Here is a 22255-nt window from a genome sequence, read left to right on the forward strand (position 1 = left end):
AAGCTTATTAACATATTATGTCGGTGAATGAACCAAAGATCTTTAAGTAGTTGAAATATCAAAGATGTCTAAAGATTGTGTATCTTTTCGATGACGAACAGATTGCTCAACTTTTCGAACTTTTGGAAATAATTGGTTTTTTTTTCCTTTCCCACCCCACCCCCACCGCCCTCTCCCCCACCCAAAAGGAATTGAAAGTGTCAAGTGAATGGCAAATCGACAAACTACAAAGACTCAGTGCCTCAAACAAAGTCGTAAAATTAAGGCGGGGCTAAAACGAGGTCAGCCTATATATGAAAGTTCCATTAGCGCCACCACCATGATTTCGTTAGGTCTAAAAACTAGCCCTACTCTATGCTGGCAAGATCTTTAGGTCGGGATCAACCTGCTATGAATGCTTCCAAATTAAACTGTTTAGCTGCTGAGAATCAATAAAATATGATGTTAGCAATATGGTTTTCTGATCAGAATTCAAAACCGAAACGTTTCCCTTTTGTGTGCTTTTCGGGCAAATCGGCGCATTCTGCTCATCTTGCTGGTAAAAAAAAAGGGCACTTGGCTAAAACCCACCATGTGTCTCCTGTTGGGTGATTCTAAAGTGCATTGTCTGTCGTCCGCTCAACAAAACTCAGAAAGGGCAAAAAATCATCTTGTCTGAATCTTTGAGACATTTATTTACCTCTATTAATTCACGAGCTCTTTTTACTATTTGTCACTTTCGTATATAATTGGAAGAGTACCTGTGATTTTGTCTTTTTATTTTTTCCCCCCCTCAAAACCTACCAACAAAACTCAAAACAAACACTGCACCCTTTGTTAGACTAGAGTTACACTACAACATCCGATATTTGAACTAGCTAGGGAAACTAAATTGCAAGAGAAAATTGTCAAGAAATGTAAGCCACACAAAAAAAGAAAAGAAAAAATAGAGCAGAACAAACAAAACTTTTCTTTTATCTTTTTACGCAACTAACAACCCCATCTCTCCTCACTAAAAATAAATAAATAATTCACAACCTCAAACTCCTGAGAAAGTGAAAAAAATAAAATAAAAACCAAGGAAAAAGGGCGTTACATATCAGCCCCTAATTTTACTACTAATTAACTAGGGTTAATTAAGCGGCCGGCGTCACCATAATACATATCAACGGCTGTTCTTCCTCACCCTTTTTATTATTACAATCCTCTGGTTGCCTTGTATCTACATACGTCAGCATCTGGGCCCTCTTAGCTTGTAGTTCCCAGTCAGTGGACCCCACCACATACAACATAAGCCCAGCACAGCACACCTGGGCCGAAAGTAGGCCCAACCAAAGGCCTGCAAACCCGACTCCGAGATAGAACCCGAGCCCAATTGCCACGGGCATGCCCACCAAGTAGAATGCACCAAGGTTCACATTAGCTGCGGTGGAAGGACGTGCACTCCCTCTGAGGACCCCACATCCCACCGTTTGCGGACAGTTCCCAAGCTCGCATAGCCCTAGGATGGGAAGGGCAATGGATGTCAGCCGTAGGATCTCTGAGTCAGATGTGAACATCCGGGCCCATTTATCCCTCATCCCTGACGCGAACATTGAAGCTGATAGGCCCATCATGGCTGATACGAACACCGCTACCACAGCGGATAATCTCGCTTTATAAGGACGGTTTGCCCCTAGTTCGTTACCTACGCGAGTCGAAACAGCGAAACCGAGAGAAGAAGGGAAAACGTATATCAACGACGTCGTTTGGATTAAAATCCCCATCGAAGCAACCGACCACTTGGGGTTCACCAAAAGCCCACACAAAACGATCATGATCTCATACCACCACCACTCCAGACAAACCGAAACGCAACTCGGCCCGGCTAGCTTGAGCAGCGGCTTCCAGCCAGTTAAACACTCCAAACTGGGCTTTTCCCACGTGGGCTCATGTAGGCCTGAGGCCCAAATGCCAGCAACTAAGGAGATGAGGACGAAGAAGTTGGAGATGGAAGCGGAAGCGGCGACGCCGGCGACGCCGAAGTTGAAATGGGAGACGAGTAAGAGGTTGATGGGTAAATGGAGAATGGTGGCGATGAGAGTTGCTAAAGTGAGCGGGTGGGTGATGCCTTGAGCGCGAAGGTAAATGCGGATTGGGTGAATGAAAGAGTTGGTGAAGAGGTCAGGGAGGGAAAAGAGTAAGTACGTTTGGCCGATGCGGGTGATGTTAGGATCTTGATAAAGATAAACTAAAATGTTGAACATGTTTATCCAAAGAAAAGAAATTAATATGGAAGTGAATAAGAGGAAAATAACGTAGCGGTGGAGGGTTAAAGATAAAAGTTTAGGTCTTTGAGCACCAAAGGCCTGGGAACAGAGAGGTTCCATACCTAAAGCAAGGCCAGAGAGAACTGAGTAGCCCGTGATGTTAGCAAAGGCTATAGCTAATGAGCCAGCGGCCAGTTGGATATCGCCAAGATGGCCAAGGAAGAGCATGGAAATGATGGAACGAGAATAGAGAATGAGACCGGTTAGGGCTATGGGAAAGGCTAGATTGAAGAGTGATTTAGTTTCTGTTATGATCTCTGAGATTGAAGGGTGTAAGTATTCCGGTTCTTCTGCTTTCTGATGCATTTCAGGGTCTTTCAGGGAGTTGGGGAGTGGTAGAAGATCGAAATAGAGGTGGGTTTGGGATGATTTCTCAGTTGAAGTAGATATGGTGGGGAGGGTAGCACTGGTGCTTTGGTTGCACATGACGATGGCGATGACGACGATGGTAAGAAGGAAGACAGAAGAAGAAACAATGAACAAGCAAACCCTGTTTGTTGTTTTTTGTTTCAGCTCTCTTGAGATACTCTCATAAAGAGCACTCCTTTTTTTCTTTGTGCTCTCCCTAACTTTGTATGGATGCTAAGGTTTCCCTTCGAGGACAGATAGAATGGTCTGATTTTCAGCTGAGATGGGAATATTAATAGAGGAGTTGAGGTGGGGTTGTCTTTTTTGAATTCATTTTTTTATTTCTTTTTTTTTCTCCCCTCCTTTACAATATGTTATGTATGCAGTAAGCAGTATATTTGTAATTGAATGGGGGTGATATTATACCTATGTACTGTGATTTATTTTTTTTCAAAGGGCCTAAGTGATAATTTTGTTACTTTATGTGGTTTAAAGAAAGAGACGTCAGGGGTTGTCAGATTGGTTCAATTTCCGATAAGTGAAATGGTGTTTTTACGAGAGATTGTTCTTGGTGATTTTTGATTTCGTGTCCTCCTCCTCCGGCAGCTCACCTCTGCTCTGTTTTTCTGCTCTCTTCTCTTCTCTTCCCTTCCCTTCTCTCTGCTGCGCTCTGCGTCTGCTACATAGTAAGATACGTAAATTATTACTACAGCTTTTTACTCCTCTTATTACCTTACGTGGTATTTCTGATCCAGTAACTGGACCCTCCTTGCAGTGAAAATACTGTGTTGGGCTCCTATCCTATGAATGTTTTTGGCATCTCCTGGAAAGGGATTGGGAACGTCCCCACTGCTAAATACCAGGGAGGTTCTAATCTCTACTACTTCTATTGACTGGTATTTATTTATTCATTTTCACTTTATCTGCCCTTTTCCCCAGATATTTTGAAAAATCATTAGCTTTCATTGAAGCATTTGAATCTGAAAAACAAATGCAAGTGCTCCTTTGGATTATTTTTCTTGTAAAGCAAGTGGACTGCAAGTGGGTTGCCATAGTTAGTGACATCTTTTTAGGGCCTATTTAGCGTTGCCTTGTATTAGTGCCTAATTAAATTTTGATTGTTGCACTGGGATACACGTCTTTTAGTAAGTCATCTTTAATTTATCTAGTACTCAAATTAACTTTTTATAAAATTTATAAATAAATAATTTTTTTTATTTATTGCGTTTATCACTGTGTTATGATAACCTTGATTAAAACAAAATTTTTCCTTGAAACATGTTTATTCTATACAATGCATTTATTAAAATTAATTTTAATATTTGTATTTCCTATGTAGCATTTATTATTATTATTATAAGTTATGAAGATGATGACCAAAACAAAGTTAATTAGAGTATTAATTATTTCGGTTAATGATCATTCTTGAATCCACGAGTTTCTTTTGTTTTTTTTTTTCGTTTGAAACATTAAATAAATTTAAATGCATGCACTCTTTTTCAGTGTATATAGTGGGTGTTTGGTTAATTGCTTCACATCTTGAATTGAATTTGATAGCTTTTTAAATTGAATTAATTAAATCCATTTATGGGACTTTGACTCTTAAACTGGGCTCAGCATTTAAATTTTTGTAGAAAACCGTTTTAAAAGAAAAGCATGAGTACTTCACTTAGAAAGATAGAAGGCATTGCAAGATGATTCTACTAACCACTTATTTTTGCTTAAAAGAAATGGTCGTTGTTGTTTATAGGCAATTCCGTTTCAACAAGGAACATGAAATTGAAAGAAATAAAAGGTGAGTAAAATGGAAAGAACTGATTACTGATGGAAAAAAAAAACAAGTACAAAAAAGCTTCAGAGATGGTAATGACACGTCACAGGTCACACGTGCAGTTAAAAACTTGCTTTTGTTTTGCCTTTTAGGATCCTCTTTTTTAGAGGGCCGTGGAGCAGAGGCCAGAATGGGCAGGCTAGGCTATGAGAGAGGACGAAGACGAAGACGAAGAAGACCAAGAACTGAAACCGGGGGGGGGGGGGGGGGGGGGGGACGGGGGGCGGTGGTAGGGGCCGCTGGTAAATTGTTATAGTTGGCAGTTTCATTTGTCTGATTGGACGACTGAAATCTCTCTGCCAAAATTTTGGACCCCGCATCAAAGCCGGTCAAGGACCGCTTTTGCGTCAGCTAAAACATCCCTAAACTAAACAGGGATTTTACTGCACAAAATGCTGTTGCTGGCCTTTTCCCCACCACGTCATTTCTCGTCACCCTTCCCCCTCTTAGCTAGTTTAAACTTAAAAAAATATACCTAGCTAGGAATTGTCTTTCTGGTAGAAGTAGGAGTAGTATCAAGGTAATGATCATGTTGGGGATTGAGTCAGGAGGGGAACCTCTCTTTTTTCTTCTCGGTCACGTTTTTAATTAATGCATGGGATTTGGAATAATGATGGTGATAACAAGTAACAAGATTTTCACATGCAAGGGAAAAAGGGGAGTGGGGGTCAAAAAAACAGCTGGATAAGTACGTGATCAACGGAGGACTAAGAGGCAGGCAGTAGTCAAGATAGCCGGGATTTTCCCAAACAGATGGAAGAAAGGAGACATACATCCCTTTATTTTTTTTTTTACAAGTTTTGCCTTCCCTCCCCCATAATCTGCGGATCTCTCCCTTAATCTTGTTTCACTCTCTTTCTTTCCCTGTCTATGTTGAGTTGGGTACAATTGACTGTAGTTGTCGTTTTGTTCTAGAAAAACAGAAGAGAGGTATAGCCAACCTTGTAGTGAACATGACCCACATATTTGGCTGCCCCACCTCCCCGCCCCCTCTATCCGACACTGGCTGTTCCTAGCTCCGTGCACCACTTCTTGTGTTTCTATAACGGGGGCGTCTTTTGTGTGTTCTCTGTGCGTGCTGTGCCGTTTTTGTGGGCTCCCTTTCCCCTGAAAAGATTTTTGGCCTTTCTTTCAATCCTGATAGCTTGATTTTGGACTATTTCATTCCCCAACTTGGGTAAGGTATATATGCACCAAACCCCAGCGATCCCTTCTCATCCCTTCCTTCATGTGTATCTTCCCTAACGTATACGTATGACCTATACCCCTCTGCCAATTATAATTATTCTAACATACCACCAACAAATAGTGGCGAGGACTCTTCTTCAATGCCTCCATAAATATCAAAGATTCAAGCAACTTGTCATTAATTATTTTCTAGTCTCACAATTCAGAATTAATGAAGCAATCCATAAAGTTTTGTTAAATCGTCAACATAAATTTTGAAATATATACTAGAGTTGGAGATTTACACCTATAGGAATTGTCTCCCATAAATCATTGGCGGTCAAAGAGCAGCTGGCAAATGATATACTTTGAAGGTGTGGCATAAAAGGGGTTGAGAGGGACGGGCATTGAAGGCTGCCGTGGTGTTGAACAGCTTCAGAGATTGAGATTGAGAGAGTATATTCCATCCTAGTTTTTGGTTGCTAAAATGGCGGGTCCCGCATTGAACATAGCAGGGGTATCTTCTTGGGGTGATGGGGTTTAGGGCTAATATCTTGTTAGCAGATTGTCATTTGATGGATCATGGATGCACAAGGTGATTTGATGAGTCACAAAAATAAGGCTGCTGCATGGTTTCCCGGCAATTTTCTATGCTGTAGTTACTATTCCAAGTTGTCTAATAACAGTAAACTTAATCTTTAGCATATTAATGTTTTTCAAGTATTCAAATTTGAACATCTCGTTTCACATAAGAAAATTGATGGATATATACATTTGGTCAAATGGTTAAATATGTATCCCTAAGAAGTTAAATACTACACGTTTAAGATTCAGGCCTCTTAATTCTTTTGGGTTTCTAATGATACATCCAAAGTAAAAGAACTGAAAGAAAAAGAAGGGAAAGAATTGAAAAACAGGTTGTAATCCCTATCAACTATGAATTCTTCTTGTAATGGTATGTCCCACTACGAATGGTTGTGTTTGGTCCAAAACCTGGGGTCTCGAGGATGGTTACGAAAGTTTCTTCCCATTGCCAAACTAGAAAAAGTCGTGACTTGTTTTGCTGTTTTCATAGTGTAAAACACTGTACTGAATTGCTTCTCAATTTAATGCATATCGTTACGAGTCAATTATTTATTCCTTGAACAGTGAAAAGTGGGGCTGCCCATCGATAATAATGGTTCTCTAACTCATCCTATCAACAATGGCATATCCAAGTTACCACAAATGCAACATTTTCCAAACCTTTTGGTTGAAACACGTTATCCCTAATGTTCCATTGTAGCTTGGTCTGTCTGCCCAAAAACGAGCAGAGAAGCCCAGAGGGAAGATGATAAAAAGGCCTAACTACTACTGATTAACCATCTAAATTAATTAAAAACGAAAAAAAAAAAAAAGAAAGAAGAAAACTCTACCAATTCAACTCAGGATGTTTGAATTAGCATGGTTATTGGTTCCAGGGAGGAACTTCTTCTAACTGTTGGAAATAGGTACACTACCCTGATGAGAAACTTATTCCAAGTAATTAATATTGAAAGCATGTATAATGCTCTTCTATGTATACCCCTTTAAGGATAAAATTGAAGAAATAATCAAATCAAAGAAGAATAATAAAAAATTGAACTCCACTAAATTCTTTCCTTCTCCCCCATCTGTCGCGTGCATGGGGTCCATTATGCATTATTTGCAACATAATTTAGCAGATAACATAAAAAAAATATCTTTGAAATATTTTAAACTGACTTTCTTTGAGGATGACTATGAGATGCCAATAAGCACTTGACATGTTGGCCGTAGTAAACTTAACTTTGGAATGTCAAATATCGCCCAACAACCCTCTCAATAAATGGAATAAAATTTTAATACTTTCTTCGTCTTTAACTTTTATTTTTTTGAGTTTTTACCAAAATTAAGGTTAAAATTATAATTTTTATATTTTATATTAAAATTAAAAGTTGTTTATAATATAAATATTCAATACTTTCTAATTAAAAAAATTATGAAAAGTAAATTTGTAATATAACAAAATAAAATTGGAGGAGTAATTTAAAAAAAAAAAGAATTTACAATGGAAAGAGACACTTAAAATTGCGAGAATTTGACGCGTGGCAGCACCCCAGATGTGTAAGAGCCAGACGCTTTTTTACAACGTCTCTTCCCTTCCCCTTTACATATCGGGTTTGCTTTTAGCCTTCTAATTCCCTTTAGGCAAAAAGCTTTGCTCAAGCACAAGCTAAAAAGGCATGAGCATAAAGCCGACTGCAGCACATCACGATTCACGTACAGAGACCCGAGCCTGACCTTGTTTTGTTTCTTTTTCTTTTCTTATTAATGGCCACACCTCACAACATGATCGATCAGCACAGAGCCTTTTTTTTTAAATCTTCTGCACTAGCAAGGCAACCCTACCCCAATATATATATACATGGCAATGGCAGGTAATAACATGGAGGAGTGGCATCACCCTGCTCTTTATTATTATTATTAATAATTAGATTTATAGTTTAGGGTTACTTGTCAATCAGTTGTTAGTATTACCTTGGTATTTTCAGGAATGGTTTAGTTGCATCTAATTTTAGCTAGGTTCATTATGTGCGAGTAATGATCAGCTAAAATTTAAGCTTATAAGTATCTGATTCAGATATTAGTATCATAATTTAACGAAGTTAAATTTGCAGGGGGGTAGTGGGTGGGTCCCATATATGCAGTTGCGGCTGCAGATGGAATGCTTGAAGGAATTTAAGCAAAACACTCGAAAGGGAAAAGACGAATGCTTTAACAGCGCATTTTGCATTATAAGTGCAATTAGTATTGGATGTTGACGCCACCAAAAAAAATTGTTTCCAGGCTTAGGCAAAACTTGTCAAGACTCAAGAAGCTGGATTCAACGGATGCTTAAGAAAAAAGGGTATACTATATATATGCAGACTGAATCGTACTCAAAAGCCAAACTTTTAGAACAGCTTTATCAGCCTTTGGGGGGATTCCAGATTCAGATTATCAAAATGGAAAATTAGCAGTGACCCGTATAACTGTCAAAGGGACAGCAGGGAAAGAAACAGTAAAGAAATATAGACACGTGATGCATGAAAGCAGACAACGGGCTGATCAAGGGATCTTTTACAAAGGCCAGCTCCTTGCCTCACACGCACAGCTCATCTCCACCTCCAAATTCCAATCAAAGGTTCCAATGCAAAGAACCTGTATTTATCATCATTTGCATGCAGACATCTCAAACGCAACATGGAAAAGAAAGTAAGTCCCCTAGGAGTAGGAAGGTATGGTTGCTTTGCTTTATAAGGCATATCTTAATTCCCTATTATTTGAATGTCCTTTGTGTATGGGACTTGAAATCCTATCCTTCCATTATAAGGCCTATTTTCTCTCTTGCTTGCAAGCTTTTGCGTGGGTATTGTTGATTGCGCTGGTACCTTCTAAAAACGGGTCATTAAAAAGAACAAAAACAGGACCAACTTGTAAGAGACCCACACGCATGCCATATCCCACGTGGGGCGCATTTCTGCACATGGTTTGTGAGACATACTTGTCTAAGTCCACAGCATAGATGACCTTTCTTTACTTATTCAAATATGTATTATTCCCCCACGAGCCACTCCATATTCATGTTTAGCTTCATTCAGCCTTTTCCAACAACAAGGCTCCAAAATCCATTTTCCGTTTCCCATGTAATTGTGGAGAGAAAAAATAAAGATAAAATGAAAATACAGCTTTGATTGATTTGATCTTTAATAAGTTATTTTAATTACTAGTAGATCACACCTTGGACGACGACCTTCACTTCAGCCACAATGTTTGACCCACTTATTGTTTCTTCAAGATTCAATCGGAAGAAAACAAAAGGCCAATTAATGGCAAATGAGGTTGCTTTGATTAGATTTAGACCCTTGGAGATCAAGGAATTCTAGTCAGAATGTGGATGTGTTCCACAAAGTGAACGCATTTTTTTATGTTTTGGATTCCTTAATTGATGCAGAAGTGATCGGAGAGTGATGAGCAAAGATTTTCCTCCAGTTTTTGATTCTAGAGAATATTGCAAGTCCCACTCATCAGTCACTGGTGGCCCTAGCTCAAACCTTCCATTAAGGAGAATATAACATCTTTTCATTTTTAAAGCAGCTTGCAATCTCCACAAAAATCAATACTTATGCTATAAACTAGTCTTTGTCGTACATTCTTCATGTTCCTGTCAAACATAAAAAATGTGCAAGTCAACAACATCAATTAATTACCACCATTTGGATGAAACAAAAGAGATTATCTCCATTGACAAAGATGAGAGAATTGCATCAGGGAAAACCGGTTTGTCTTTAATCTACAAAAACACATGGAATGATGAGAATTAGATATGATAGGATTTGGGGGGTCGACTGACTTCACCAACGACGTTGGAAAGGTATGATTGCTTGGAGAATGAAAAGAGAAGATCATAGGTGTTTTTTTGGATTTACAGGAATCTAAAAGAGTCCCTTACAACCATCATTTTTTCGTTAAATCTATCGATCCCACCATTATTAGGTCACTACCCCCCCACCGAAACAAGGACAATAAAAAATATATCTATATGTCAAGCCAAAGTCATCCTGCCTCACTTTGTGATTTAATTCCTTTATTCTCGTCAAAGTTCTTTTTGACAATTTGGGAGATTCTGACAATTCAGAGAAACAACATCAATCTTTACATATATGCATTTGAAAGTAATCATCTCAAACTATCCGTTTTGTCATGCATGCATATCTAAAAATTTATGCTTTAATCAATTTTTACTTGAGGAAATAAGTTGTACACACACCAATCGAAAAAGTTGATGAAATATAAATGTATCCATGCATGTAAATCTTAGTTCAAACGAAGCATGCATGCATCCGAGTGGAATAGATTTAATTTTAATTATCAATGAAAAACCGAAAGCAAAATGAAAATGAAATATACAAGTAGATGGTGGGGTGGGCATGAGGGGAATCATAATAGCAAAGATTTTTATCCATACGATAGTATTAGTTTACAATATCCTCAAAAAAAGAAAAAAAAAGTTTACAATATCTTACCTTGAGGTTTAAGACTGTTTAAATTTTAATTTAAAAAGTAACAAAATCCAAGGTGGGGCTGGGAATGACAGATTTAAAGGTTAATAAATGAGGAATCTCATGATGGTAAATCTATGTTTAGTATTGAGAAACACAATTATTCCTCCTCTAGCAGTCATGGACATGCTTTCAGGAAACCAGCCCTGGGGCGCCCGCGGCCAATCCCCTAAAGTAAAGATATGGACAAAGGAAGCAGGAACTGTTTAGGTTTAGCTCCACAAGGGTCCAGTTTAAAAGTGTAGAAAATATGATAGATAGGCACTTACAACTAGCTACCACCGGCTAGGCATTTACAACTAATTAATGGCCACATAACTAAGTACTCCTCGCATCTCCATTTCTTTACATAGTAACATTATTAACGAAAAAAAACATGATAGGGAAAGGAAAGAGCATAATTCCAACCGTACAACATGAGGAAATTAAGAAATGAATTTTTACCTAGCCCCAATTAAAATTTTAAACCCTTTAGTGGGCATTTCGTAGCTTAGATGGGAAAATATAACAAAAGAAAAACCTCTTCCATATAGGCACGTGATAGCCTATGAGAATCAAATTGACTAAATTGAATATAGACAATCAATACACTAGTATCAAATGTTGACATGTTTGTTTCATAAGTTGAATTTTAAGTGTCTATGTCAATTAGGGTGTTACTATGTGTTTAGTATGAGAGGCATTTTCATCCAAAATTTTTGTACTAGTATTAAATTCCCCTGCTGCATGGCAATCTCCTTTCTATATGAACTCCAATTATTAATTAAGATGGTCCCAATGTGGCAATTTAAAAGACATAGCTAGGCATGTGACATTGGTATGAAAACGAAATGCGTTAATGTTTTTCACATGTGTTAACTGCTTCTAAACCTATTGTTTACCTTGCGTATAACACGTCCTTATAAAATAATAATTACTAATATGATTTTACAGGTGTGAAAAAAAAGATATGATGTCACTCTCTATTGCTTTCCCTTGCCTGTTCCCTCTCCAACAAACGAGAAAAATGATTTTATCACTCCCTTTTTTCAATCTTTTTTTCTCAAATTAGGCGAACTAATATTTTGGAGTAAAACATTGAGAATCCTCAAGTTGTTGACAGGTAATGAAAATAACGGATATGGGCCTTGTTGTTGAACACCAACTGGACCTAACCATAGCCAACAAGCTTAGTAGCTTTGGGTCTCAAACCCACAAGTTTACCTGGAATGGAAGCTCCAACTTTCTTATTATGGGGCGGCCCGTGGTCCATTTACCAACTCTCTATATAAAATTGGAGATTTTTGAAGCCGAAAGCGAGAATGGAACCTGACGGACCTGAACCCAAGAGGAGGAAAGTCCATAAGCCACCGCCTCGCCGGTAATGTTTTTATACAGCAATCTGGTTTTTCGTTTTGCTTTACTTTTCTTTTTTGTTACAGTATATGGTCATCTGGTTTTAATTAAGGGTGGGAGTTATAATTAAGTTTTCGATATTGTTTTGTTCGGGAAGGATTGAAGCTTAAGCATGCATAAGGAAAGATCAGAATGTAAAACTCAAAGGTGTGGAGTGGCAGACTAGGGTTTGGCCATGAATAGGTAGAGTGAGGCATTCATTTGGCAGTTTATGGTAAACTTAGTGTTTGGATTAGGGAATGCTAAGTTATGTCTTAGTGATGGAAATTAATTTATGATGTTGGATTTATAATACATTTTCTTTGATTGTTCTGAAATCCTTGAAACACTTCTTCTGCCCCCGATTTTTATGACATGGGTAGGATAGACCCAGAGATTAATGAGCACTTGAAAGTTTAATTACACTTGGGATCAATGGTAGGGAGATAACATTGTTGGAATTTCTTACCAAATAGTGAAAAGATTTGGCTCTAAACCCCTTGCCTCTTCAATTTCAAACCTCTCCTCCGATGCGCCGGAGCTCCTGTAAGAAGGAAAAGAAAACTGAAATCCTTGCAAGTTTGTTTGCATTATGTTGTTTTATTCTTCTTTTTCTATGTTTGTAAGTTACTATAATTCAGAGAGACCAAACTAAAAATATTACAGCACTGTCTCTTCACCTGCTTCGAGCAAAGCAAAAGATGCAACATCGCCAAGTAGTTTGACAGTAAAGCCTTTTTCCCTTGTATTTTCATGGAGTTTCATTTTTCTACATTTTAAACCTTGGTAAGTTATAACGTGACTGGATGTGCAGGTTCCATGGGCACAAACAAGTGGCATCAATTTCAGAATCCAACAGGCCAAGAACTTTGCAGTAGCTCAAGCACAGCAAGATGGCTGCACCGGAAATTATAAGAATTTTGATTCGCAGTATGGGAATTTTCTGATTCCAGTTGTTCCATCAAGGGCAGAACTGACCGGATAAGTTTTTGTACCTCATTGGTTTTTTATCTGCAGAAATCGTGACCACAGTAGTTCTATACACAAACAGATTTTATTCTTATTAAGTTCTTTTGCCTTTGCTATATGGATAAGAGTCATCTCTTGGATGCCGTTATTCTCTTTTCTTTGACAATAAGAGCTGTAATAATAACTAATGATAATGGCATTTCTGTGTAAAAATTTTACCTTCTTCATATCACACCTCCTTTCGTTATAAAACCAACCTCGGCCCAAAATTTTATCTTTGGTTCACTTGTCTAGGACTAAGCCGAAACAAATAAGATGGAACTAAAGGGCTTACGGTTTTAGCTGGGCTTCAAGAGTCTTCCAATTGTATTAAGCTGGATGGCTTGAAATGCCCATGGTCTCTTTCAAGCTCAATTTCGATTCCATTTCCCTATCCAAGTAATAAAGAAAAAAGGTGATTGGTCTTTCAACTGAAATGGATTTTTAAGGAATATTTTGACCAATTATTTTCAACATTCTTCGTTTACATAATTGGCAAGAATAAATGTGATCCTCAAGCGTCAATCAATAACAAACTTGTGATCTTATATGTTTGATCAAAATTCAAGATAAAGGGCAGAGGTTTTGCCTCCAAACTTCAATCCCATAATTCCCATCGGAACAGATGAGGAACACCTTCCAAACAAAATTGGAGTTTGACAAATTCGGCATTCACCATACGGCAGTCACCATCGTTTTTGAAATATGGATTAAGGGGCCAACAGCGACAGGACGTAACGCTTATCAACACATCTGATCTGAGCACCAACAAGTAAACAAAACAAGGAAGGAACTGAAATCCCACCGTTCAAGGAAGGACAAGTATCCCATACACGTGGACCCGATCTTCAACTGAAACTCGCTAATCCCTTATTCTGCCCTTCTCTGTTCTTTGGCTATATTACTTAATTGAAAACCTTTAACCCACCTGTAAATCTAGAATAAACCTAATTTGTACGCCAACCTTTTTTTATTATAAAATATAATATATTGGATGCCTTTATAACCTACGGTCGAATTCCTAAAACACCACATTCTTTTCTTGGATGAAAGTGTTAGCATCATGAGGGGATAAAAAGGTAGGATAAAATAAATTAAAAATTCTATAATAAATAAACGAATAAATAACATGTCAATTTTTAAGACGACGAATAAAAGATAGATTTTTCGGGGATAAATGCTGTACCTATGCGACACAAATATTATCATTCTCTTCTACAAAGAATCGACCTTAATTATAATAATAGGCGAGTACAACAAATCAACTTGACATTGATCCATGCACATGACTTTTCTTTTCTCAAGTTTTTTTTTTTTTTGTTTAATTTCCTCTATTTTTGGTAAAGAAAACCCTTGCTTTTATTGAAAGAAGTTTCCACAAGGTTGAACAGGATCATTTTCGTTGCATGCAGTGTCCCAATTGAACTGGTATGGCTGACACTTTTTGGAATGGAACCGTTTCTTTTTCCAAGCCAAAAGAGGTGGGAGGAAATATGAATCTTAGGTTTGATATCAAATATTCTGGCGCCGCATGGTTTGAGGTGGATTTTGTTTGTAAGCATTAAGCATATGTACATGTTCCACCGCTCCACCTTTGACTGTTTGGCACTATATTATGGTTTCTGCAGAGAATTATCTAAATCTCACCTCGTATGTTCTTAATGAGTAAAGTTATAAATTTTATATAGAAGAAAAGCTCTCAAAGAGGAGCAAAGGAAGATTCTCATGGTCCTATAGGAGTGTCATGAATCTTATATCGGCTGTGTATTATAGTGATGTTAGACATTTAATGATTTATACCGTCTTCAACTTATCAAACGTTTTTTGTAGGATAAAATCAAGAGATTGATGAGCTAAAACAGACAATACCTCACAATGATTTATATGGACTGTGATAGTTGGTATTAGAATGGATTCTTAAGTACTAGTGATGTGCCACTGAAAACAGTGGACCCTTGAAGTGGAGAAAATGTCACAACACTCAGTGGACCCTTGAAGCGGAGAGGATATTACGGTTCTAATGAAAAACCATGTGAATCTCACATTGTATGCAATCTCACATCAAAGAAAGCCATGTGAATCTTACATAGTCGCAAAAGATAGTTATGAATTTCACATCGACTGTGTACTAAAGTGATACTGAATATTTAATGGTTCATATCACCTTCAACTTTTAAATGTTTTTTGTGAGGCAAAACTATGAAACTAACGAGTCAAAATAGATAATACTTTATAAAAATTGATATGGACCATGATACATTATCTTCATGTTTCCGTATTTTCTCTTCTAATAATCATGAGTATTTTTTGTCTTAGATCATTGCATCCTTAGTGCCTTGAATTATTTATCTTTTCAAGATTTTGGAATCTCTATGATGCTGTTTCTTATCTATTTATATATCAGGCTTTAAAGACAAATTCCATGAGGAAACTTGTTAAATATTTATAGTTTCAATTGGTTTTGGAGACATAAAACCTCTTAATTCCAAGTAGATCATTCAGAATAATGGGTCTAATGCCATTTGGAGGCTGTTCAAACTAATGCTTTGTGTCCCTGCCCATTCCAAATACTTGAAAAATGAAAAGCTTAAATATCAATCGATATAAAAATGTTCTTTACATTCATTTTGAGTAATTGACTTCGCAACATGCCTATATGTCTTCGATCCTTACATTGTTACAATACTTTCTTTTATAGCAATATTGTGGCTCAATGATCCATCGTTTATGTAAAAGCAAGCAAGAATTAATTACATGTCATCATCCAAAACATTTCGGTGCTGTCAAATTTGATGGCTAAACCCACCCAACTGGCCAATAAAAAATCAGTGCAGATGAGATGCTGAGTCAGATTTGCGTCAGGACATTCAAATCAAGCCTTGGTCAAAGCCTGGTTTCAAAAGGAATGGATAACTTGTAAACTCTGGATAAATAATATGTTCAACACATTTACCCCATAAACATTCATTCAAATTTTCTTTTCCTTTGCTTTTAGGTGTGAAACTTTGGTCAAATATTGATGGCTTAAAAACTGAGGCACCAATTGGTTTTTACCAAAACGTCTGGTCGTTTCTTATTATATGAAAATTGGAATTGCGTTTTTGCACTCTCACATGACTTGCCTCCCAATTGGTTTACTTATTCTTCAATGCAAGCATGTCTCTGAAAATGCTGTTCCTTTTATACAGTTTTTTGGGATCTAAAAGTCTTTGCCTTGACCTTTCCATTTGCCAAAAACAAAAATTGAATAAATAATCAGGACCCAAAAACAAAGTCAACTTCATTAACGATATGAAGATCAAGTTGAAGATCATATCAAAATCAAAATGAATACATATATGTACCAAAATTAATTTTCATTGTCACTCCATCGCTATTAATTTGGCAAGTGAAAAAACTCCAAATCAAAATAAAAAGGAATTTGGACCATGTCGGAAGGACCAAAATAGAATTTGGCAAGTTGGGTCGCAATTTGAGCAAGGACACAGAAAAATGGGGAAACCCCGGAGTCTAAAATCAAAGGGCAGCCTAGTCCTGGAAAGGAAATAGGAAAGATTCCGGGACGCAAAAGTCGGCACGTGCAAATCGGCCAAAGCCAGGCACCTGTCCTTCCTTGAACTCCCAAGAAGTACAAGACCTCCAAAATGAACCACTGTACCTCTCCCATGCCTTAAAAAGTAGAGCTCAAATCTGACAGGTCATTGTCGTAATTCTAATCCACTCTCATGTCCACTTTCCCAACGTTATCTCCTCCCTCCCGTATAAATTCCCAACCTCACTTAAATATCAGCTTCAGACAAAAGTATTTTTAGCAAATAACAATAAAAAAATAATAACTATAAATATCTTTCTCTTTGCTTTTGAAACAGAACAGAGCTGCTTCATTGGTGAGGCAAAGCCCGAGAAATAGAAACCAAAAGTATCGAATTATTCGACAAAAAAACAATTACTTATTGTTCTCTGGGAAACTTTCTCATAAATTCAGCGATCTAGGGCTTCCCTCCCTCTTATTTCTTTTTGAAAACAGTGACACTTGGAACCGGTTTCTTCTTTTGTTTTTTTTTTCAATTCTTAAAACTCTATTTATTTGGGAACAAAGCTATATATAAACAAAAAAAGGATTTTGCTTTTGTTTTTGTTTGGTTAGTATCGGGGATTGTAGTTGTGATTGGTGATGGGGAAGGTGGCGGTGGGAGCGGCGGTGGTTTGCGCTGCGGCGGTGTGTGCTGCGGCGGCGCTGGTGGTGCGTCACAGGATCAAGAGTTCGGGGAAGTGGGCCCGTACGCTGGCTATCCTGAAAGAGTTCGAGGAAAAATGTGGGACCCCAATTTCGAAGCTGAAGCAGGTGGCGGATGCTATGACCGTTGAGATGCACGCGGGGCTCGCATCAGAGGGTGGCAGCAAGCTCAAGATGATCATCAGCTACGTAGATAATCTCCCCACTGGGTAAATTAACTAATCTGCTTTTCCTTATAAATTTAATGATTCAATTAGAGAATGATTGATTGGGTAAAGATGACCTCTTGATTAATTAACCCCAATTTTAAGCTCTCCATGCTTAGCTTTTTGTTGGTTATAGAAAGTTTAATTCTTTATTGAAATTTAACTAAATTGTGTGATGAAGAAGCTTTAGAGCGTGGTGGTTTTCGTGGTTTTGATTTTACTTGCACTGTGGTCCATTTGAATGTGCTGTTAACGAGTTTGATTAGATGGCTCGAATCAAACTTTTTATACCTAAAAGATAAATAGTTTCGAATTTTACTTGGTGTGATTGATGTGTTGGATTTCACTTATGATGCCTTTCAAGTTCCATGGGGGAAGTCTAACTTTGCTAGCTTAACTTTATCTCCTATCTACTCTTCATTCTTGTGAACTTTATGCTTGTTTTGGTCTTTCATAAAATTTGATTTCTCGGTTAGGTTTGTCGAGAGATTATTTGTTTCTTGTTTACCTTTCTTTTTCACCATCAATATCTGCCTTTTGCTTTCATTTCTTATTGTGAGATAAATGATTTATCTTTTGATAAATAGCTTACTGTCTAAAAGTATCCCACCTTTTGCTTTTTAAGTGTTTTGCTGGTTGATTATAGGTACTTCCTTTGCTGTTTACGTTAAATCTTTTATACTGAAAATTCTCTTGCCAATGTTTTGTTCTATGTTTTTTTGCTGTTTTTAAAGCTTGGTGGTTTCCTGAGAGAATATTGAAGTGGAACATCACTTCATATTTTGACAGATAAGAAACCCAAATTTCTCTTGTGTATTGATTGACTAAAATTTATAACATTTCTACCATCCAGGTGGGATGTTTCTGTCGTGGAACATTGCCATATTCTGATCAGTGAGCTGTTTGTTTTAGGTATTAAGCAGTAATTTTATTTGCTGTAGACAAGGTCATGATTTTCCAGTTTACTTTTACTTTTTGGAATATTTGGTTCAGTACTGCTTTAAGTAAGTTTTGGTATAAACTTAATTTCTTATAAGTCATACTCATACCTGTTTCTTTAATAAGGGTTTTCCATTTTGTTTAAATCTTTTATTATTATGATGTGGGACCTTATGCCAGCGGAAAATGTTTCCCTTATTTGCTACTGAATAGCTAGTGGGTTGTAATTGGGAAAGTTTTTTTTTTTTTTTTTGGGTCGACGTCGAGACCCTTTGGGCCTTAGGCTACATAATGGGAGGTAGCCTTTTATTGTGAAAGAATTTGCTTTGATGGGATGATTGTAAATTTTGACTATACAAATGAACTTTTGTTATCTATGGGATTGCATCATAAACTATTTTATCATAATCAAGAGAAAAGAAGTGGCAACTCTTTATCAATGGATTCGTAAAACATAGACGCGACAATTTTTTTCCTAACAAGAGAAAAGAAATTGGTGAACTGTCATAATTTTTGTATTGTGTGAAATATTCTAGTTTTCTTGATTTTTAAATTGGTTGAAATTTCAGCTAAGCATGTGTCATATTTTCATCGTTAAAATTTGCAGTGACGAGAAAGGGTTGTTTTATGCCCTTGACCTTGGTGGCACAAATTTTCGTGTCCTACGTGTACAGTTGGGTGGTAAAGAAAGCCGTGTTGTTAAGCAGGAATTTGAGGAAGTTTCAATTCCTCCGCATTTGATGACCGGATCTTCTGATGTGAGATCCTTCTCCATCCTACCTAGCAAAATTTAATCCAGCCTATAATGGTTCATTTTCTGAAATTCTCTATTTGATATGATTCCAGGCATTATTTGATTATATTGCTTCAGCTCTTGCAAAATTTGTTGCTACAGAAAGTGAAGGTTTACATGTTTCACCTGGTAGACAAAGGGAGCTGGGATTCACTTTCTCGTTTCCTGTTAGGCAAACATCAATATCATCAGGGACTCTTATAAAATGGACAAAGGGCTTCTCGATAGATGATACAGTTAATTCTAATAACCTTGGCTCTTATTGTGCTGCCTTTTGTAGTAATTTCTTTATGTGGTCATTACCATTCTGTTTCTGTTCCGTTGTCCACATTTTTGGAATTAGGACTCTATCCCTGTGATTTTTACTCTAATTTTGCGTTCCATAGTCTAAGGCATGCTGACCTTTGGTCTCCCCACCTTCGGGAATCTTAATACTTGGTGCTTATGGGCTACTTTTAGACCAAGATGTTGGTGAAGTGAAATGTTTGGATTTGACATTCAAAATTTTAGATTGCAATGACTTTATGCTATATTGTAACTCCCAGAGTTGTCTATTGTATGATCCTTAATGTGTTTCTTGGCTGGTACCCTGTAGGTTGGACAAGATGTTGTGGGTGAGTTGACCAAAGCCATGGAAAGGGTTGGCCTTGACATGCGTGTGGCAGCTTTGGTGAGTCTAATTTGTTTCTGCTGTTGGGCGTGGTGGATTACTTTTCTCATTTCTCTTAGATGGATGTGATCTGGTGCTTTTACTTGGATACATGTTTGAGTTGGTATTCCCAAATGTCTTATGGAACATGCAGGTTAATGATACAATTGGGACATTGGCTGGTGGTAGATACAACAACCCAGATGTTGTTGCTGCTGTGATATTGGGTACAGGCACAAATGCAGCTTATGTAGAGCGTGCCCACGCAATTCCCAAATGGCATGGTCTTCTACCTAAATCAGGAGACATGGTAAGCAGTTTTGAAACATATTTTCTCTGCTTTTGTTAATGTCTGATCAAATAGACATCGACCTTGTTACGCTAAACTTATTCCCTGTTTTTGTGACAGGGATTCTTAATAGGCAACCCTCAATTAGCTATTGTACTATTTCCCTCAAGAGTTCTAAACCTTTCCCCTGTTCTGCAGGTTATCAACATGGAGTGGGGTAACTTTCGGTCTTCACACCTTCCACTAACAGAATATGACCAAGAACTTGATGCTGACAGTCTAAACCCTGGAGAACAGGTCACTTTCTTCAGTTCAAGTTACTAGTTCCAGCTTATTAATTTTCACATAAGCTAGAATTAACTTTATTAACTACTTTTTCCAGATTTTTGAAAAAATGATTTCTGGTATGTATTTGGGAGAGATTGTACGCAGAGTTTTGTACAAGATGGCTGAAGAAGCTGAATTTTTTGGTGATACTGTTCCACCAAAGTTGAAAATTCCTTTCATATTAAGGTAAGCCATAATATTTGTTCCCCTGTTAAAACTAGTTTCTTTAAGCATTGGCTTCGTTTTACTTTCTTGTTAACTCATTCATCATGAAGGGTACAGCTAATTTTTCCACGTTTCATATTTTACAATGGAACTTTGATCATGTAGCTGTTTTAGAATGACATGGCTCCTAGGTCCTAGCACTTGATAGTAACCCCACACAAGGCCCACATTAAATGTATAACAACACGTGAAGCCTTAACCAACCCAATCATAACCTGATCTAATGATTTGTTTAGTTACAGAATTAGGCAGTTTATAGTTATTATAGCATGGTACTTGTTGAATTTTGTTGAATTCTTCATCTGTAAGATAATTGTTTCTGCAACATATTAAATATAGCAGGCTTTGATTTGGGGCTTCATAAGAGTTTCAATGCTGTTAACATTTATCTGTTAAATATGCAGAACTCCTCACATGTCTGCAATGCATCATGACACGTCTCCTGATCTGAAAGTGGTTGCAACCAAACTAAAGGATATATTAGAGGTAGAATATGATTGTAATTTCCTGTATGAGTGCATAATTTTCTGAAATCTTTTCTGTTGCTTTCCCTTTTCTCTTCTGAATGCTTTTGTTAGGAATCTTTAAATTAATTAAGAAAAGAAGAAACTAAGAGCAGAAGGAATTTAACCTCAACCGCAAACTCCCTTATAACAGATGTTTACTAAGTTTGGAAACATTCTCATCTTGAAGGAAAGAAGTTTTACATGAGATTAAATGAGATTTTTTCATGTGAATTTACTGCTTTAATAGGCTTTCTTATGTTTATGCTGTCTTTTCTTTGTATTATTTCAGATATCTAATACCTCCCTGAAAATGAGAAAAGTTATTGTTGAGCTGTGCGACATTGTTGCTACTCGTGGTGCCCGTCTATCTGCTGCCGGAATCGTTGGCATCCTCAAGAAACTGGGAAGAGACATAGTGAAAGATGGTGAAAAGCTGAAGTCAGTGGTAGCTCTAGATGGTGGATTATATGAGCACTACACTAAATTTAGGACCTGCATGGAGAACACCCTCACGGAGTTGCTAGGAGATGAAGTCTCTGACAATATTGTCATTGAGCACTCCAATGATGGCTCTGGCATTGGGGCAACCCTCCTGGCAGCCTGTCACTCCCAATACATTGAGGTTGAGGAATCCTGAAGATGATTGAAGAATCACAAGTATGGGGATTTTTGTATATTTTCAGCTTTTGCGTTCTTCTTGCAACTCATCCAGAACTTAGAGCTCTTTGCATCTCCTGATCCAAGAGTTTGTGCCACCAAATCCTTAAGTTAATGGTCATCTGGAGTTTATAATTGAGTAATGGATCAAATGTACAAGTGCCTGAAGGTAAGCTTCATTTCTGCAACTTTTCACTCTGCTCCGTTCCTGGTGTTGGAGGTTTATACTAGTACACCCATATATAAGTTTTAATCTCCTGAATCAGAAGATAATAAGATAGGGGTAAGTAAACTCCTCTTTTGAGTTTT

At 37.4% G+C, this 22255-nt stretch overlaps 2 protein-coding genes and 1 long non-coding RNA gene across 5 annotated transcripts in view; 2 read left to right on the forward strand and 1 right to left on the reverse strand.

The window, feature by feature from the left end:
* Window positions 1-2942, reverse strand: part of ADS1 (MATE efflux family protein) — a 66786-nt gene extending 63844 nt beyond the window's left edge. Inside the window, exon 1 of one of the 2 annotated variants that reach the window (XR_016028401.1) lies at window positions 966-2942. Coding sequence is in view for 1 of the 2 variants with exons in the window: in XM_018126626.2 (XP_017982115.2) it covers window positions 1116-2714 (1599 nt within the window). In the remaining variant the exon portion in view is untranslated. Of the gene's footprint in view, window positions 1-926 lie in introns of those variants that run through there. The other variant, XM_018126626.2, reaches the window with a different exon arrangement.
* A 9074-nt stretch (window positions 2943-12016) lies between these two features.
* LOC148760645 (uncharacterized) lies at window positions 12017-13158 on the forward strand. Its single transcript, XR_016028455.1, has 2 exons — window positions 12017-12096; window positions 12925-13158. It is a non-coding gene; the product is annotated as an uncharacterized LOC148760645 (long non-coding RNA).
* Window positions 13159-16950: 3792 nt separating this feature from the next.
* LOC18588505 (hexokinase-1-like) lies at window positions 16951-22255 on the forward strand. 2 transcript variants are annotated; one of them, XM_007012959.3, is made up of 9 exons: window positions 16953-17564; window positions 19108-19258; window positions 19347-19529; window positions 19889-19963; window positions 20097-20252; window positions 20430-20528; window positions 20614-20744; window positions 21188-21269; window positions 21579-22255. In XM_007012959.3, the coding sequence occupies exons 1-9, from the start codon at window positions 17293-17295 to the stop codon at window positions 21924-21926; spliced, it is 1497 nt and encodes a 498-aa protein (XP_007013021.1). In that variant the 5' UTR covers window positions 16953-17292; the 3' UTR covers window positions 21927-22255. The 2 variants fall into 2 exon arrangements, with proteins under 2 accessions (XP_088666051.1, XP_007013021.1); XM_088809925.1 differs by lacking the exon at window positions 19347-19529 and having other exon boundaries at window positions 16951-17564.

The sequence above is a fragment of the Theobroma cacao genome, chromosome 9, assembly GCF_053813885.1.
Source record: "Theobroma cacao isolate CCN51 chromosome 9, ASM5381388v1, whole genome shotgun sequence".
NCBI classification, from domain to species: domain Eukaryota; kingdom Viridiplantae; phylum Streptophyta; class Magnoliopsida; order Malvales; family Malvaceae; genus Theobroma; species Theobroma cacao.